Raw genomic sequence first — 20,113 nt, 5'->3', positions numbered from 1 at the left:
TTCCACGTTTTAATTTCGAATATCCGTTACTTTCTTCGTGATCAGTTTTGACAGTTCAGCGAATTCTATCTGATCTCTTGAGTCTGACGTTTTCATGCTTTGTCGTTTCTTTATTAGGTCCTTTCTTACTTGGGACTAGAACGTTCGACTATAACTTTCGGTAATAATTTACGCTGCAGAAAATAATCCCAATCTACGTCAGTAGCAGTGCTCACCCTATGCTCACCATTTCCGTAACTATTTTCGGAATTAATCGCCGAGATGAATTGCATCAACATCCGAGTTGAAAGCTGGTGCCTGAAGTACATGTCTCGAATGCGTAAAAAACAGAAAGACCATGTCTGTAGTCTCAACAGTCCGCTCATTGTAGGACCTAAATGTGGCACTTGTCCATTACCGGGAAACGCCAAATATATATTGCAAAGTTCATAAATTCATAACGTGCTGTTAAAAATTTCACAGGAATAGCGCATTTGGGTTCGCAGGTTGTAGAGTAAATTTCCTTTTTATTTTTTAATTACCAATTAATCCCAACGCCACCACCCTTTCCACGTGTTCCACGTGTCACTCGCAGCTCGTGGAGCGTTCAGCGCAGACATTTTTTTCTCCCCGCCACGCGCTTGCGCCGATCGAACGCGTCGCGCAAACAATATAGCATTCCTTTCTACCTCAACGATCAACACCTTTCTCCGACGTGAACGCAGCCGAAGAGGTGGGGGACCTGTAAACATGACCGGAATGGGCGACAGTCCCCAGGCGACAGCGGCCGACGTCTTCCCGAAGCTCCTCAGATATCTCGAGCCGGTACGCCGTCAGCCCACGCTAGACGAGAACGACCTCATCGAGCCCAGCCCACGTCAGGTGGACCTGGCGAGTCGCGTCTGCGTCCAAGACTGCGTCGTGGCGCTCGGCACTCCGGAAATGCGAAGCCAGCTCTGCGTCACCTTCCTCTTGTCCCTGAAGGCGTCTCGCGCCGCCATCGTCGGCGAGAAGATTTGCGAGGACGGAGACTTTCTCGACTACCTGCGACTCTTCCTGCCTGTCCAAGTCCGCGTGGTGTCTTCAGCCATGGCCTGGTCCAGGGAGGACTTCCGGGACGCCTATCTCATCGTGGAACCCGACGTCCTCTGGACTCTGCTGAAGGACGGCGCCCTCGGGTCATCCGACGTCGACGCCCTGGTTCTCAGAGACTTCGAGCGCTACCTAGACGCGGACCACGCCTACCGGAAAGTCCTGTCTCGTTTCCAGCAGCCCGCGGCCGCCTCTTCGACACGACTTCTAGCGCTCGCTGACGGTCTGTACGTCGGCAGTCTCGGAGGTCTCGAATCGGATCTGCGGTGCCTGAGGACGCCACTGAGGCTGACCTGTCACCTCGGCACTCCCGCGGTGCCCTACACCAAGGAGGTCGCGGTAGAACTGTGTCCCCTCGAGGTTGACTGGCAATCGGGCGACGACGACTGGAAATGGGCCATGGACGTCGTGACCTGCTCGGAGTATCCCGAAGTCCGGGACGTCGGGACGGCCCTGAACGAGTGGGGCATCTCCGTGGCGTACGGCGAGGCCATCAAGACGTTCGCGGTCACGCCAAGAAGCGAGCTGCGAGAATTTCTGAGACTGAGCCGGATGGTCCTGACGCCCCTCAAGGGCTACGCCGTCCTCAACTACGTTCAGGGCAGAACGCTAGCCCTGACGAACACGGCGTCCTCGATGCGCGACCTGGATAAGTGGCTTCGCGAGGAGGGCTCCGTGACGGTCATCGAAGAGCCCGACGAGGTCGCCTTGGCATGGGTGGTGGTTCTGGTGGCGACGACGACCGACATGCCGACGCTGAGGCGCTATTGCTGGGACGCCGTCGTCCTGTGTGACCTGCCGTTCGGCGTCTCGTGCGATGCGCTCTTCGCAAACGCCGACCGCAAGGTGGCACTCGCCACGGAACGCGAGTGGAAGCGTTGGACGGAGCTGCTCGACCTACACGACGAGCTGGACAAGCTACTGCTTCGAGTGAACGAGCGATCCGTGCTTGAATAGAAAAATATATTTTGCGTTCGCAGTTTTTGAGCCACGCTGATATTTCTGTCTTACCTAGGTAAATTAGTCCTCCAGCTGCTGGCACTTGTCAGGTGCAGTGGCGATGTCATAGCAACCCGGTTACTACATGGTATTCTCTTTTCTGCCCGTTCTGTGGCACAGTCCACAGCACGCGTTGTCTCAGCGCGAATGTCCATCTTGTTAATCTTCTTATAGACCCCATTCGCATAACTGCACCTCTTAATCTGCAAGTAAAGAGAGTCTATAGGTACCACGAATGTTGTGAAGGCACTTTTGTTTTTGCATTCACGATTTACACCGCCATGTCAGGTGATGACGTAATTCTATTGCATCCGCAAGTATATGGAAAACCTCTAGGAAACATATTCTGATAGTAACACGTACGCCCGATACGGTCGATTGTCTGATATCTGTGCAATAAAATATATTGTGCGTGTCTATGTGAATCACCTGCTGTCAGCTACAATATCGTATGAACGCGAGTATGCGAAGCTTACAGCACCTCGCTTTCATGGTAGAAGTTATTAGATCCTCAGTATACTGTCCTGTACGCAAGCGGTTGTGAAGAAGTTATTAGATCCTAAGTATACTGTCCTGTACGCAAGCGGTTGTGAAGATTGCTTTCCCTGCTGCCGCTTGCTGCCATGCCTCAGTTTCTGCCTTGTTATATTGTTCGGCACTTTTCGTGAATCTCGAAACATTCTTGTGCACCTTTTGATTCGTGAGTACTTTTGCGCGGTCGCCTTACTGGGCGCTCTGAAATGGAACACTTCATTTCGATTTCCAGCTTCCCCAACCAATTGCCCCCAGAGCAACTATAATGTATGGCTATTCAAGCGAAGCTTGTAATGGCTCGCTTGTTTCGGGTCGGTGTACGCGGAAAACTATCATCATCAGCATTCGCTCGAGCATCGTCGTCTTCTTCCGCAGCTGGCTCGTTGGCGCCTCTCGGGTTGCGCTCGTGCTCGCGCCTGGCACGCGCTCGTGCCACTGCTCCCGCGTTCGTCGTCGTCTTCTTCCACAGCTGGCTCCGTTGCCGCTTATCATTACAGCGTAGAATTTCACTTCTCTTCTGTCGTCGTAATAGGAAGGCCGCGTTTACGGGGTATGAGCCATTTTTAAGGGGGTATGAGCCATTCATTTTCTTACTTGACGGACAGATTTATTTTTTTAAGCAATTTAATTTCGAAGAATTGCATACGGCAATGGCGGGCGAATGCTGCTAACCACGCCGCCGAGCAAACTCGAGACATCAAACGCAAGCGACAACAGCGACGAGCAGAAAATCTTACAACACAACGGAAGGAAAAGTAGCACGAAAGGGAAGGACAAGTAGTACGAAAGGGAAGGAAAAGTAGTACGAAAGGGACGGAACAGTAGTAGGTCAGGTACACACACAAGCTTCGCTAACCGCATTTTCTCGACAGGGGAAGGGCTGGTGATTTTCTTATTTTTAATCTTATATTATTTTTCTTGTATACCATACTGTCTGATTCTCTCATTCCGCCATTGCGAACTTCCACTCATTGACATCCTCCCTCCACACCTCCCTTTTTCTTTCCGCAGAATGCACCTAGCATTGAGAAAGGAAAATATAGGAGGGAGCATACTGCAACGCGATTGTCGCCGATTGTGGTGGCCTAACACATGATAAAAACGTCACAACACGGAGGATACGTCAGAGCGCGCGGTATGTTTTAGTACTCCCGGTTGATTTTTTTTTTTCAATGCCCATTCGAAACCATTTGAAACTCTTGAAATAAACAAAACAAAACCAAGGGGGAAAAACAAAACAAGCAACAATCTTTTTCCTTCCTGCATGTGAGCAGCTGCCGGCCGAGCGCGTACCGAATAAAAACTACCGGTAACCAAACGTCTCGGCAAATCTCGATTCTCCGTGATCTCGACGCAAGAGGTCACGTGTTGGGCCACCACTGCTGACTACACGAATCGTTCGCATGCCAAGGCTGGCTGCATGACGTAATGCTCCCTCCTATATTTTTCTTCCTCCATGGCACCTAGTTATTTCCTTGTTTTTCTCTAGGCCATCGCCGCAGGCCCTCGTAGTACAGCCGTCCCTGCTGTCCGTATTCACTATCATTCCTTGTTACAGCCTTGCATGATTGGCCAGTACCGGACATACAGCGCAAACAAGCACCGGATGTAGGGCGAATTGAGGTGGCCCGCAGCGGCAGGTGATATGTGTAAGCGCGGACGTGATCTCCGACACGCCGTCGTTGTCTAACCAACGTCGTCGTCGTTTCATCACCGTCGTGCCATTGTGATCACTTCTTAGTTGTCGATGGTATCGTCATCCTTTCACCATTTTCACTATGTCGTTGTCACTTCGTTCTCATATCGTCGTCATCATTCCGTCGTCATCATGCCATTTTCGTCATCGCAGTCGCCATCGACGTCATTTCAACTCCGTAATTCTCTTCTTCATGCCGTCGTCATACCATTGACGTAATTCCCGCACCGAAATCATGTGGTCGTCCCGCCACGGTCGTAACAACGTCATCGCCACTCCATCATCGTCATGCAGTCGTCGTCATGCCTTTGTGGTCGTTCCGGCGTCGTCATTTTGTTAAGCGATTCCGGGGTCGTCATTCCGTCGTCGTCCTTCCTTCATCGTCACGTACGACATGTGCATGATCGAGCGCAACAAGTTTATGTTGACCGAGGCGGTTCCCAGTGAAAATGTGTCCAACTGGGCCGTGTATACTCTCTACTCGCAAATGGTCGCTAAGCATGGATCACCGTTCTTCAAACACCATTGAAAACTTCGCTTGAACCGATGGCCACAGCGCGGGGGAACCACAGGTTTTTCTTTTTTTTTTTCACACCCTAATCAAACTAAGGCCTCCGCGGCTAGGTAGTCGAACCCGCCGTCACGTGCTCAGGAGTAACAAAACGCCACAAGCATCAAGGAGCCTCCGTAGGCGATGTAGTCACCTACACGCGCTTCAAAAATAGCCGGTCTCCCCGTGCTAGGGGCAACACCTCATTACTGTTCAAGTGCTAGGTCATAGAAGTGGATGTTTCGCAATAACGAAATGCAAACCAGTGTTCTATAGGCCCCTTACCTTGGGCGTTCATCTGTGGGTGGGGCGACGTGAGCTCCGTGAACAACGTTAAAATTGGATTAATGCGAGTAATTTATTGCGACGTGCCTTACTCTTATTTCTCCCTCCTTTCTCTCTCTTCGATCGGGTGGGCGTGACGTCCCTGTCAGAAGACAATTGCTAGCCTGGTTCATTCTATTTTTTATTGTTATTTTAGATTTAGAAAAAGTGGGAATGTAGCCTTCGTTACACAAGGCTACTCCAAAATCTCACACTCGTTACTCATGCAAGAATAAGAAAAATGTCACAGTTTCGCCCAAAAGCGAAGCATCGATTGCGATAGCAAATTAGTAGACAGCTCTACGAAGTACGGATATTAGTTTTATCGGCCGTATAAAGTTGCAAACATTCGCTTACTAACTAAATTAACAAGCACGTTGTCACGCGCGTACAAGTGAATATGAACACATCTCGCTCGATGACCACGGAAACTCGCTGTCAAAAGGCTGGAGTGAGGAAGCGCGGCGGCAGTGAGCGAACTGACCTTCCTGCTGTCTCGCTTCAACGCTAACTAAACGTCGAAAGTACAGCGCATACGAAGCTACCGGCACTCGGCGCACTTTGCCAACTTCGCAGTTCACTTTGAAGATGAGGCCCGCGCTGGCGCGCACTTTGTCCACGTCGCAGTCGCTTTCAAGATGGCGGCGACCGCGCGGCGCGCCGTAAGCAGCAGCATCCGGAGTAGAACGCCCCACCTCCTTCCTCCCTCGCCTGACATACATAAAACAGTAGCATTTACATAACCGGAACCACAATTGAGGTTCTAACGCGACATAGCGAGATAACAATAAACATAGCGACATAACGGTACTAACTTGACAATAAAGTGCGAAGCATGGTGGAAATACAAGAATGCATGGTACGACAAGCGTAAAACCTCACATATCGTCGGTAGTGTTTATCGAAGACCTTTATTCCATGTATTTTCTGTGTGTTTTCTATGTACTGCCCCCCTTACCCAATGCCTCAATTGAGGCCTGTAAGGTATTTTTAATTAAATAAATAAATAAATAAATAAATAAATAATATTTTATTAGTCATATAATCGGTCAAGGCGTCACGGAATGAATCATAGTTGGACAGGCATGCCATGCTATCCGGGAGAGAACTCCAAAACCTGACGGCACGGGGAAGAGCGGAGTATTATGTTAATTATTCAATTAGACATCTTGATTTCTTGTACAGTAATGGCGCAAGTAATTACCTAATCGAGTAATTTAGTTCCCGGTTTAAAATTGCGCTATGTGCCACAGGCAATTTTTTAAAAGTTCGTGCAGCTAAAAAAGGGGAAAAACAAGAAAAAAAGAGCACCCTATATATATGCAAGGTGGTACTAGAAGACCTTTAGTAATATTAAAAAATAGGCGTTTTGAAATAAAAGGATGGTTCCGTGGGAGACATGCCATCAGAAGTGGCAACTAGGGGGTGACGGGTGATACTTGGTGAGTATTCACTAATTGACAAAAACCCAGTAATTAACTTTTAAACTTTTAATCTTAGCGGGCTCATCGTAATTGGGAAATAGTCACGGGCCTTGGCTACGCTCAAGCAGGGCCCGCAAACGCCGCTGCACGCTCACGATGCCAGCGCCGTCTCCTTGTTGCTGCGAAGTCTCAGAGGCTTCACTCACTCAACGGCTCAACTCACAGCCTCCGAAGATCGCAGACAACGCAGCGACGGAAATCTCGGAAGCCATGTTCAGAAGGAAGTACGAAGCTTCTAACCGCCCGCAACCGCAACGCGCGCTGCAGTCTACTAACAGTGGGCGCAAGCACGCAGAGGTGGACACGACACGAATGACTGCTTCGGGGACGAAAGTGCGGATATTTATCGAAACATGCTACCGCGGCGTAGTTTAACAACGACAAAGTGCCCATGTTAGCCAAAGGAAGCTGGGCGAGCTGCGCGGCAAACTCGGAACGCGTGCAGGTTGGCGTGTCTCCGTGAAATGAGCGACTCCGGAGAGTCTGTGCGGCCGCCGTTGCTCCAACGGCGGCGGCTACTGTTGTCAACTGCGACTTTTCTGTGGGTGTTGTCAGCGGCTGCGGAAGCACTTGGTGAGCCAACTCCGCCTGCATCTTTCTTTAATTACATCTCCCGGCAGTGCCCGAATGCGCTCCGACGTCACTGTGGCTCGGGCGCGCCGCGCGATCCCGTTCTTTTCCGCAACGTGTATGTATGCCGTCAGAGGAGTCAACAACCCACGTAAACAGGGTGCTCCCGGGTTGTTTCTGAATTGTTTCCCCCCTGTGCTTCGCGCTAGACTTTTCACCTTTGTCACGTTCGCTTCGTAGGCTTTCATCTCGTTGCCTTTTAGCTCTAAGCTCGACGGACAAGCTAGCGTCCGCTTGTTTTCTGCTCGCTTTGTTTATGACGCTCGTGCCCCTGTGGTAACAAGCTGCGAGCTGTAGTGGAACCAGCAGATGTTATGTAGCACGATTGTGTTGTGCGATTCGGGCACGTAAGCACGAGCGACGCACTGTTCCCAGCCCCCGTCACGCTATTTTTGTGTTTTGTGTCGTGGTTCTCGCCCGCCGATATTACTATAAAAAGTTTCTCGAGGTCTACCGGCTGAGCGGTTGACTCAGCGCAGTGAATGCATGCAGTGCGGAATGCAAATTGCTTTCGGGCTTGCAATGCGTCTCCGTGATACTACGACGGCATCGGGCGCACACTTTCTAAGCAGCAGGGCAGCATACTTGCACGCACCTTGCGTGACAGCTGACAACAGGCGTACTAGGAGGCGTCTAGCTGATTTGAGTCGAGAGAAAGGCGCATCGTCCTCTGATACGGTTGTCTGGCATAGAAGATATACTGATAAATTGGAGCGTGCGAGGGCTTCCAGATGAATTGCCGCGTTGACTCCTGTGAGTCTCAGCAGCGTTTCGACATGCAACTGTGAAGCGAAGTTCGAGTTGCGGGCCAACTGCCAGATTACTTCCTGCCTTCGTAAGACACCAGCCCCTGTCCGTTCCCTCTGAACAGTCTCAGTCCCGTTGTCACTGTCCTTTACAAGTTGCAAATTTCACTTCAATTCCTGCAAATATTCATGTTGAGCTACCGATGTTGGTTTAGCTGTCATGCCATTTCAGCTGCTGTGGTAACTGTGGTTTGAGAATGTGCCCACATACAGGGCTGGCCTGCATGAACCTCATCATGTCGAAATTGAAAATCTTTGTCTGCAAGGCGTGCTTTTCTGAAAAGCTTGCCATTTATGAACAGCATGGCACATCAAATTGACCACATCATTCAGCAGGGCTTCATACTACCGACTCTTCTTACTCTTATCCGTGTATTGACTTGTGCAGCTGAGATCACTTGTCAAACACAAAAGACTGATAAAACAAAGATTGCCTTTTTGAAACTGCGTGCTCAATGCAAGCTCTTTATCAGCTTGTCACAGCTTCTGTGAACTAGCTTTTGTGCTTTTGTAAACATAGGTATCTGTGTGGCTCATATGATAAGAGATGCGAAAAGTTGTGGTAGGCATTGGTGTTACACGAACCATGATAGTTATCTGTTTAGTTTGTGTGTTGGATACCTGCAACAGTCAAAACAAATGCGGATGAAGCAGGACGGGCCAATGAGGCAGCTTTAGAAAATGAAGCGCTTTCTCTGTGACCTATAATCAGCTAAATTTTTAATGCGCTGTGCATATTGGTTGCAATTAGGAATGGTTGCTGCGTTTGCAGCATTTTCTTGGCACTTTGCCACCTTTACTTTTCATGCCAAGTTGCAAATGGCTGCGCAGTAGTAATCCTAAGGTTTTGGATGGTAGTGTCTAGCCCCTTGCTGCAAAGGGGGTAGCCAATTCATGCTAGTCGTCAACATTGCAAACACTACCTCTTCTGCAAGATATTTGTAAGCATATCTGTTCATTTCACTGCTTCAGCATCACATGTACGTAATGCAGATTGCATGTGACGTTCAGTATGTGAAGCTTTACACCCGAAATGTGATCAGTCAGTCGTTGATACATTGTTATTTTCACATTATCAGTCTTTCAGAAATAAAAATGTTTTCTGCTTTTTGCACAAAACTCCCAGGCCCAGGTCTCTGGACCAAAGCTCCAAGGCTGTCATTGTCAGAACCAACTTGAGAGATTTTCTCATTGGCTGCGGCAGCTGTAATAGATGATGGATAGGCACACGTCAGTATAAGGAAAAATAGATTACATTTTGATGCTTAGGAAAGTATATTGTGCAAGGGCTATATACATCTGGCACTAGTTCAGTGGCAGATGAATTAGTCGATTGAAGTGTGATAAATGCTTAGTAGTCACTTCGACTGAAAAAGAGACTGGGTACTTGATGATGCAAATTCTCTCCCTGTGATTTTATTGTCCATTGTGTCGCATGTCCGACCCGTTTGACAACAGCGTCTTATGTGATGTGTGAGCCTGTGCCAAATGATGAAAATAGTGAAATTATAAGAGAATTGGTAGTTATCCTTCCCTGTGATGGGAACAGATCAAATGGCATGGATATAGTATGTGAATATGTGTGCAATGTGTGAATATGTGTCACCTTAGTGGACAGAATGCGATTGTGTAAGTGTGTCACTATTACCTTAGTTCATCTGCAGAGAATGTATTCAGCTCTGCATAATCACTCTAGGCATTCCTCTTATCATGAAACTTAATCAAGCTAAACCTGTCTGCACCACACAACCATATTTACTTGATCTAGGCCGGCCTCGATTCTAAGCTTTACCCTTACTTTGGAAGCAAAGAAAAAAAAAAAACTTCAAATGCAAGCCCACCAAAATAATATAAGCAACAACAGCCACGGAAAGGAAGCATGATTTATAACCAGCACCAGCTACGCACTAGGGAGAGGTAAGTGGCAACGCTTTTGTTGGAGAGGAGCCCCTCTTGCGTTCTTGACTTCTCACTGACTACAGTTAACTTCAAGAAGCAACACATATTATGAAAGCTTCTTCGGAACTATGCTGGTTTTATGCTAGGATCATGGTTGCAGCCGCGGGGCAATGAGGAAATGTGGGGCCGTGCACCAGACATGCGAGCCCGAATCGCCCTGTAGGCCTGGTAGCACCCACTTGAATCAATGGCTTTCTTTACACTGTAACAGCTATGTCTGTCTCCTATTTTTGCCATGGTCCTGCACATGCTTCAAGATGTCCTTTTCTTCTCCCATTGAAGTGGGAAGTGCCCATTGAAGTGGCCATCCGTTACTTCTGCGTGGCCAAATGCTTAGTCATACCTGCCTCGGTGGCGGAATGGCTGCGATGTTGCGTTGTAGGGCAGGACGTCGAGCGTTCAATTTCCGACCACGGCGGCATCATTCTGATAGTGGCAGAATGCGAAAATGCTTGTGTGCTGTGCGTTGGTTGCACATTAAAGGGAGATTGAAAGAAAATGTTAGGTTGAGCTAGATAGAAAAGTTTGGCTTCTGGTAACGAATTTGTCATTCGTAGTGAGCGCAAAGCTTTTGCAAGTGAAAAAGTGGACAACCGATGTGGCGCGGCCTATTTTGGATTATGGTACCTGTCGTGTGACATCAGCACTCGCAAAGAGTGACAGAGAGGGAGGTCACGTAGCGATTATGTCAACATGTACATTTTGGTGCGGGCAATATAAATAGAGGAGCCACAGCAGGACGCTTGGTAGCAGTTTTCTGCACTACAGTCATATATTGGCTCATATATCCAGTCATATATTCATCTGACTTGCCTTGATATTTTACTTTAGTGTCCCTCTCATGGTCAACATCAATACGTCTCCATTAGGGATGCCTTCACCACGGTGCCCCTCATAACCAATTGTGCACTTTATGGACGTTAAAGCCTACAGATAAAATTTTGCTTAGTGGTCTGCACTTTCTTGCCTTGTGACATAAATGACACTTCTGACAAATTCTGGTACGAATTTTCTTAAAATAAAGTGAAAATTTTGTATTACATGCATCTGAATGACAAAAGTCAGGGGAAAATAAAGAAATAGTTCCTGCTGTAATTTTGGCCATGAAATGAGTGTTTTTCTCAAGAACTTCCAAAAAACTAGAATGTGTTGTACACAGCATGTGGTTTGCCATAATGGCATGAAATATGGCCACAGATTACTTGGATACCATTTTTTCGTGGCCACCCAAAGCAGGTTACGTTAATTAGGCAGCAAGCTCCAAAAATTAGGCAGAGGTTTAACCTACGTACGATGCGATAGATGGACATTTGTGAAATTTCACGAAAAGCCATATTTTTCTGCCACACAATGTCGACAAATTTTGTGTTTGGCATTGCTGACACTCGCGTCTCCAAAAAATGTATATTTTTTAATGTCAGATATTTTCTGTAGAACAAAGTGATCCCTACAGGAATCATAGGACCAGAAAGGATTAATCACCACATCCGGTAATTTATTTTTTTCTTCTCTTGGAATATATGACTTGATTTCACGTTCGCCTTCAGCACAGGTCATGTGGCTTCACCTCCGCCTAGCTTCCATGAATGCTTGGTAGATAGAACTACAAGTTTCTCCAGTCTTAAAGAAATCTAAAACTCCCCTGTGTTCTGTCGGCCGAGGGCGACAGCTGTTTGCGGAGACGCCCGCCGTTGCCTCCGCATGGCATTCTCTTCTTTTGCCTTTGTGCAAGGCACCACTCAGCTTCATCGCAGCCTTGGCGTAGAATGCTGGAAATAATATGTCAAGCAAAAAGATATATTGCTGCGGCACGAGTAGCAAAGGAAAGAAAATGGGGGGAAGGGAGTACGTGCCTTCTTTTCCCATTGTCTCAAGACGGCGATGACGGAGAGAGCGTGGATGACGTTTACAGTGAGTAATGGCAGCTTGTAAAAAGGTTAAGGCTCTTTTTCGCAGTTTCATTTTCCGCTTTGTTTGCTTAGCTGTTATCAAATACAGTCATTCATGCTTTGTTTAAGTATGCTCCAAGTGTGTGTTGCTTCTGTTGTACTGTGTGGAAGAATTTCAAGGCTTAGTGCCAAAGCTGCTAGGAAATTGCTTTGTCCGAGGAAAAGAACAGGACTTAGATGATGCAGGTTATCTACGTACAGTTTTATTTCGTATCATTTGTCACACTATATGGCTGATTCCTGTGATGACGGCAGCATGAAGAAGGTGCGAGTTGATGACACCGAAAATATTATAATTGGAAAGCAATTGTTATACCAACCCAGGGCACGGTTGATGATGTGCAGATGAAAGTGGAAAAATTGAAGATTGCTATTTGAACAAAAATGTGTTAGGTGAAGCAGTGTTTCGTAAGTAGTGATGCTTAGTGAAGCTGTGTTATCTTGTAAATGTGATTGTAGTTATTGCCTCTGTTCATCTGCAGAGGATGAATTCAACTCCACATAATCGCTTTAGCCATTCCTCTCACCTAACTCACTCTCTGTTTCACAGGCCTAGCTGTTGCTTCATTCAGTTATTCATGTTTTGTTAGTAAGGAGGAAGTATGTGTGTGATGCTCCTGTGTGGAAGCATCGTTAAATGTATAGGCGCCAATAACCTCTTCATTCGTGGTGTCTACACATTTTTGCTTGCTTCAGGCAGTGGTTACAAGACGAAAACTCTGACAGCTTTAAGTGCAAGAGTCATTCTTTGCTACCAAAAAGCAATATTGTGTGTCATTTTATTGCACAGATAGTTACCAAGCACTCTTGGTAACATTCTTGGCATCAAGGAGACGTTATCACATTTGACAGATAGTTCAAAGTGTTGCTTTGTATCAATGCTTATTAGCTTCTTTACTTGTATTAGGAGGTCCTCAAAACTCTTAACTGACATACCTGTAACCAATGTTTCCGTTCGGATCATGAAAAAGGGAATAATCTATGACAATGCAATATGGGGCGTAGTTATGAGTGTCGCGGGGTGCACATTTGATCACTATCAATCCCAAATGAGATGGAATTCCTCGATCGCAATTGGCTTCATTGCACAGGTGGCAGAAGGAAGTCAGTCTTACTCATGAAACTTGATCTCGATCAAGCTCGATTGTGTTTGAAAGTGCTTCGTGTGACTGGAGTATTAGTAGTTACTTGTTGTGTGTACGTGTGTATGAATGCTTTCTGTGGTATCATATACAGACCACTGTTAAAGGGAGCACCTATTAAGTATTTGGCTACCAATTACAGCCGAATTACGACACGTAGGCATGCAGACTATATTTTAATACATACACGTTGGCTCAGTGCTTCCTAGCAGCCTTTTTTTTTTATCAGTAAAGTACAAGTGGTTCAGTTATGTTGCCTTTATTACCAGCTTGCTGATATCTCTAAGAGTGGACCAGTACCATACATTTATTGTAAAAGACTTAACGACATTTGGTCATAATTTGTGACCAAACGAGATGAACTCTGCTGTTTGCCATTGTCCTGTGCTAGGCCACTCTGCATGCTTCTCTTTCTGTTCTCATGCAAGTTGATTACCTTTAATGGCAGTGTTGGAGAACTTACGACTCTCAGTATGACTACAATCAGTGAAAAACAAGAAATGAAGTGATGGGGGCCTACATTTTCTGGTTTATATTTCACAGTGCTACTTGAATTGCTTGGCAGGTGCTATGGAAGCATTGAGAAGGGACAGAGAGACTTTATTTGGTTCCATGCTTCCTTTCTTTTTCCCTGTTGTGCACTGAATAAAGCGTGTGCATTTAAAGGATGTAGCCATGCTATAACTGTTTTGCCTTAAGGGCAATTAAAGCAGTTTATAGGCTTCAGCTATGTGCATTACACAAGTTCGACAGACAAAATGTAGGGAGCAGAAAGTGCAAATCATGCAGTGCAAATCATACACGTGCTGTCACTACAGTGGTGCGCAGTGGGCCTCTGGCAAAAAGTAAGATGCTTGGAAATAAATTTTGAGCATAAAATGCACATAGGTGGCACATTACAATTTCTAGCCAAGCTCTGACTGCATTGTATTGCTACTTTTCACTGACCTTGCTAGTTTTGTCGGGTAACATAGCAAATTTCACACCACATTGGCAATCTAGTCGCCAGAACTCCCGATTTGGGAGATTGATGTCGTATCTGCTATGGTGCAAGCTCATCAAAGCGTCTGTGCATTTCAAGCCCCCACACACATTGGTGCACTGTTGTGAGATGGATCTCGCTGCTGCTGTTTTCATTGCAGATGTGAATGTCACCAACGATGGACCCGCCATCCTGGACTCGACGATCACCTTCCGGGCGCAGTTGGTCGGCGGCGAGTACCCCACTCTCTACTATGTCTTCCGCCACAACGTGCCATCGGCAGAGGAGCCAGAGATGATTACCAACGGAACGGAGGCTGTGCTGCCGATTACCTTCCTTGCCTACAGGCACCCGCCGGGGGAGTACCTCATGACTGTCTCTGTGCTGAAGGAGTACTTCTTCTCGAAGCACAAGATTGCTGAGGGGTCCTGCAAGTTCCTGCTTACCCGTGAGTATAGCTGCGAGGCATTTGTCTTCTCAGCATTGCGCTGCTGCTGCCTGATGTTATTTCTGTTCAGTTTTGCAAAAAATTTGTGTTTTTTTAGCTATGCATGCGGTACATGAACTTCTGTGCGTCTTCTATTAGTTTCCTGGGATCGGGACATACGACTGTCGGCAGATCCAACCCTTTGGTCATTTAATCCTTCTGTCGTAGGGGACATTGTGGGCAAAATTGTGGCCTCCCAGGACGGCCACGTCCTGCCAGATGACCAGACCATCGTGTCCACAAACCGAACGACAAACTTCACGTTCGAGCTGCACGATCCCAGTGGCTATTTCACCAACTCGTCCAACAGCTTGTCTTGGAAGGTGAGCACCCCTTGTGGGGCAGAAAAAGACGGATACCTATTTGAGTCTGGTGATTCACACCCTTGCAGTTAATCAGTGGTAGTGCTGTAGGTCGTGGGTTCGATTCCCCAACTGCGGCAGCCAATTCAAGCGGAACCAGAATGCAAAAAGCACTCGTGCAGTTAAAGGAACACTAAAGAGTAACGGTAAATCAGTTGAGACTAATAAAGTAATCCTTGAAAACTCTATTTTTGTTAATTCCGCGACAATAGATTATCGCAAAAGAAAATGAAGGTCAAAGTTCAGTTTTCTAAAATTTCGCGTTGGAACTCAAGTCATGCCACGAATTTGAAAGTATTTTGTTGCATTGGGGCGTCGGCTTAGTAAAAGCTAGTGAAATTCACCAAGGTCAATCTTTATCACATTTAGAATACAATATAGCCCATTTTTACAGTTTTATAAACAATTATCTGGGCCCTGGCAGAAACCGTCAAAAATCAAGGATGTCACAGCAAGCTGGTGCGGGAACTTCAAGGCGGTGTTGCCGCTCATCTTTCGTGTTTTGCATCTTTTCTGGCTTACCAAGACTCTGCTCGTGATGAGAGTGGCTTTTTTTGGCGTTGAGATGGGTAATTTAGTAATACAAGTTTGTCATTTCCTCTTTAGTGTCCCTTTAAATTTAGGTCATGTTAAAGAACCTCAGGTGGTCACAATCTATCTGAAGTCAATTGAGTGTCTGTAAATTCATCGCTTATGCGATTTGGGCGCTGTCGACGTGCTCGCACGAGTCAATGTAAGGACGTTTCGTTCGACCCTCGGAAATTGTTGTGATTGCCGTTGAGATAAGTGTGGAAGGTAATGTGCTACTCATGCCAACCAGTGCAAGAAAACACAGGCGCACGCGGCTGTCTGGTAAACTGTAGGACAGCAAAGGAATGCGACACCGTACTCAACCGTAAGGTCAGGGATAGCCTTCAAGTTTGACGCATCCTAGGTGCCAAAATCTCAAGTAGTGGTGTCTACGTGAGCATCCAAAACCAAATTTGAGCTGTGCCCCACGGTGACATTCAGTACACGGAACGTTGTGGACACACCCCGCTGCGCTGTAGCCTTCGCAATGCAGGGCACGGAAGAAGGAGCAGGTGCACTGCGATGGGGATCAAAGGCAATCTTTGATTGCTAATAACTGCACTTGTGCCTAACAAAATGAAGTAGTTGTTGCTGCAAAGTATTTCTGAGTCTATTTTACCTTCAAATGCATTTTCTGACTTCAATAAAAAGTGTGTCAGGGCCCCTTTTAAAAGTGCAATGCCTTTTGGACATTCGGAAAAAAAGAAAAAAAAAACGCTGCTCACACCGATGTGCGTCACCATGTCAAAAAGGCATACTTAAAGGGAAAAATGATTTCTTCTGTATCAGTAGATTACCCTTCCACGATACCAAAAACACCACTCTTACCGCTAGAAGCCGCTTGGTAAGCCAGAAAAAAACGAAAAACACAGCATGCGAGTGGTGACGCCACCTTGAAGTTGCCACACCAGCTCACCGTGACGTCATGGATTTTGACAGCGTCTTCTAGGTATCACTTAACTCTTTAGTGGTAAAGATTCACTACATTGTATTCTAAAGGAGCCCAAGACAGAATGCAGCAAGTTTCGTGAACCTTTACTGAGCCAATGTGGGCCAAATACGAAAAATTACTTTAGTAGTGGTGACGTCACACTGAAGTCCTGACATTGCGGTTTCCGCGCGAAATTCAAGAAAATTAAACTTTGAGCTTCATTTTCTCTTTTATAATTGACCTATTGCAGTGTAATTAATGACAGCAGAGTTTTCGAAGAATACTTTATCAGTCTAAGTTGATTTATTGCTTTGCTTTAGTGTCTCTTTAAGGACTCATCAATGGACTACTCCATTTGTCTGTATGTAGGCAGTGCCACCTTTCAACATGCTCTAACTGGAAATAAGACAGAAATTACTTACTGATGCAAGGAAAAATTTGCAGAAAGGTTTGCAGAAGTACGTAAAATGCAATTTCACGTAATGCAATTATGTATCCAAGCAAAATAACTTTCTCTGGGCGGCTTTATGGCTAAATAGCGGCACTCAAATTGGTTTACTGGTTTCACCGTCAAGAGACACCACATTACATTTTTGTACCACTTTCAGAGCCAAATTAAATATGTACTATTCCTTTGTTTATGGGATACAAGCGTGCTTGTTTCCATCAAAGTGATTCAATATCGTCTCATTTCCTACGTATTAAAGTTATTTGTATTCACTAACCATTGAGGTGCATGTCCCTGCTTCAGTTCTCTTAAGTATTCGTCGCTTTCTTTTGTGTGCATGCTCATTGCAAGGAGAAAGAAAAACTAACACCCTTGCAATCTGCTTTGTATGCGACAAGTAAGCCGATAGCCATATACATCTGATAGTTTAAAATCAGGCATTCCTTTGTAAACGTCGTGTGTGATAGTACTACAGTACAACCTTGTTAATTCGACCCCGTTAAATTGTAAAATGGTATAACTCGGACTCCTCCTCTGGTCCCGGCAGGCATATGCAGTGTTTAATGTCCTTAAACTCTCGGTAATTCTTACGTATTTGGCCACACGCCGGTTAATTCGGACAAACATCGGAGCGCCGCAAATGCGTGACGTAAAAGAGCAAAAGCTACGTTAGCGTCAAACTGAAACCAAGCGGAAGAGTCCACATCGTCGTTGATCAGCGGAAAACGATAGAAATGCCGGAACGTTTCTTGTTTATTTGACTTTAAAGCTCTTATTCTTGCCTATGCCGCAACGCGTGACATCGCGTTGGGCGCGTAACCTTAGAACTGAGTAGTCACCATCCGTGATCGCGCGACAGTGGTTTCGTTCGCAGCGGTTGTGGCAAGCAGTAGTTTCGTTTTGATTGAGAGCGCGTTGGCTACGTGCCTTCGGAACTGCGTTGTCAGCATTCGTGATCGTTTCGTCGATAGCGACTACGGTTTCGTCCGCAGCGGATGTGGTAAACAGCAGTTTTCGTTTTTGACTTCCGAACCGCTTTTGTGCAAAGTAGAAACAGGATTTGCTTGTTCATTCGGTAAATAAAATAGCGTTGATGTACTAAGCATTTGTATATTGTTCTCTTGGTACCCCCGATAATTCGACGTTCGGTTAATTCTAACGTTTTTTCTCAGTGCCTTGAAATTCGAATTAACGAGGTTTTACTGTACTTGTACAGCTAAAGCGCAGTTATTGAAACACATCTCAAAATTTTTATTGCGTCATTCTGACCTTGTTCATAGTGCGTTTTAATGTCGCATTATTCAAGGGGGACTTGATATAAACCAAACTTTGTTTACTCATAAAGCGCTGCCCCGAAAAATGTTGCCTCTGCATCCAAGGGTGGCTAAAGAAGATATTCATGGAGCGCTGTACTTGAAACACAGCTCACATGGAAAATATTGTTCTGAAAGTTTTGTGTTGCCACCACAATTAGCCGTAGAAGGACACCCTAGAAACTTGGCAAGTGCAGAGAGACAGTTCTTTTCCTGAAAACTTTGTGGGCTTTGCATTTTATGCTTGGTTTTCGTGAAAGGCAGAGTACAGTACTGGCCTTCCTGTGCATATCTGTTGATGTTCTGAAAAACGGTGCTTAATTTTGTACAGTTCGAGTTTTGGTTAAAAAAGAAAAAAAAAACTGGAAAAAAAAAAGAAGTCAGTGTTGCCAACAAGTTGTAGCATAAGTTGAATCCATGGTTTCCTTGCTTGACAACACATCTTGATGTTGTCGCCTGTTTCACGTAGTTCTCATTCATTGTTCCAGCTGGACTACGGCCTGTCTCATTACGCTCCGTACTACACCATAAACTTCACCGACACGAACGTTCATACCGTGAACCTTATCATGGTGGCCCTTGTAACCAGGCCAAACTCCACGTCTCCGCAAGTCAAGCTCGGTTCCTTCTCACGTAACATTGCTCCCAAAGGTAGGCCTCTGCCATGCACCTTTGTGACAGAGCCTTGGCTTATGTGCATTAGAAGTCGTTGAGAATAAACATGAATGGAATCTGTTAGATTGCACACAATGCAAGTAGCGAGAATAGAAAGAAATGGTAAATGAGCGGCGGCACGGGCATATACCAGCAGTTTAATTTGATGTGATAGCATTATTCAAGACACTTACCAGCATCTTTAAAATGCAATAGCAATGAAATAGCACATTCGCCGGCATTTTTTTAATTCGATAGCACTATAAAGGAGACTGACTAGCCTTTGTTGTTGTTGACTAAACGGAAAAATTAAGTGCTGCAACATGTGCCTCGTGCTGGGACGATTCTCGGTGAATGGACACGTCATAACTTGCCAAAATACCCGCCCCGTCTGAAGGAGCTTCTGATCCAGGCCGAATTCGAGGAACGCAAACGTTAGCTTGCGGACGCTGTAAAAATGACAGTGCGTGTCTCTGGCCGCTAGGGCCTCGGCGGTTCGGCGTGTGTCAGCATCTCATGCTGTAACGATTCATGCAGCGCTTCACGTTACATAGATTTCAGCTGATATTGAGTCTGCCATATTTTTTAGTAACTTCAGATCGTACGTTTCCCCGCTTAGTACGTTTCTTCTCGTGTCTATTTTTCCAAAACATATGAACGTGGTTTTACTGTATGTTATTACACCTTGCAAAGTATAAACCGAATACATGCGATCTTGCACGCGATCTTCCACGCGACAGCGATGCGATGGAGATTGCTGTCGCGTTCGCTCGTCACCTACAAGTCGTACCGCATGCGAGCGACGAGACAAGCGACGACTTGAGCGACATCTCCCCAGTTTTGTCGGTATGAGGGCAGCAAATACTCGCCGAAACTGGTGTGACACGTGCTTTATTAATTTAAATTGATGTGTTTTAGTGTAAAGAGCAGCATAAACATTTCTAAAGGTCTTGCACTACGTTATTATCCTTGCACATATCAAAATCTTGTCGTTTGCTTGTTCCGTACGACAATCGGTCGTACTTGACTGATGTACATCCAGCTCCGGCTTCGCGCTATTGGCTAGTCGCTCATAGCACTTCCGGGCGACGAGTGACGAGTTCTAGATTTCCGGAATTGAGCGACAAAAACGAGCTATCTGTTCGCGCGACGGCCCGTTTCGTCGCTCGAAGCCGTCGCTTGTTGCTGTCGCGCACAAAATCGCTCTCATGCAGTTTAGGCT

At 46.2% G+C, this 20,113-nt stretch overlaps 2 protein-coding genes across 5 annotated transcripts in view; both read left to right on the top strand.

Annotated features, from left to right (window-relative positions):
• Positions 1 to 550: 550 nt before the first annotated feature.
• On the top strand, positions 551 to 2,053 carry LOC125945339 (uncharacterized). Its single transcript, XM_049667103.1, has one exon. The coding sequence runs from the start codon at positions 730 to 732 to the stop codon at positions 2,026 to 2,028; it is 1,299 nt and encodes a 432-aa protein (XP_049523060.1). The 5' UTR covers positions 551 to 729; the 3' UTR covers positions 2,029 to 2,053.
• Positions 2,054 to 6,944: 4,891 nt separating this feature from the next.
• LOC119453280 (uncharacterized) overlaps positions 6,945 to 20,113 on the top strand; it is a 39,583-nt gene continuing 26,414 nt past the window's right edge. For all 4 annotated transcript variants that reach the window (XR_007467042.1, XM_037715309.2, XM_037715308.2 and 1 more), the window contains exons 1-4: positions 6,945 to 7,231; positions 14,287 to 14,574; positions 14,782 to 14,936; positions 18,726 to 18,888. Coding sequence is in view for 3 of the 4 variants with exons in the window: in XM_037715309.2 (XP_037571237.1) it covers positions 7,123 to 7,231; positions 14,287 to 14,574; positions 14,782 to 14,936; positions 18,726 to 18,888 (715 nt within the window). In the remaining variant the exon portion in view is untranslated. The remainder of the gene's footprint in view (positions 7,232 to 14,286; positions 14,575 to 14,781; positions 14,937 to 18,725; positions 18,889 to 20,113) is intronic.

Source organism: Dermacentor silvarum, chromosome 5 (assembly GCF_013339745.2).
Source record: "Dermacentor silvarum isolate Dsil-2018 chromosome 5, BIME_Dsil_1.4, whole genome shotgun sequence".
NCBI classification, from domain to species: domain Eukaryota; kingdom Metazoa; phylum Arthropoda; class Arachnida; order Ixodida; family Ixodidae; genus Dermacentor; species Dermacentor silvarum.
Note: the sequence above shows the minus strand (reverse complement) of the source record. Positions and strands in the feature narration are given on the sequence as shown.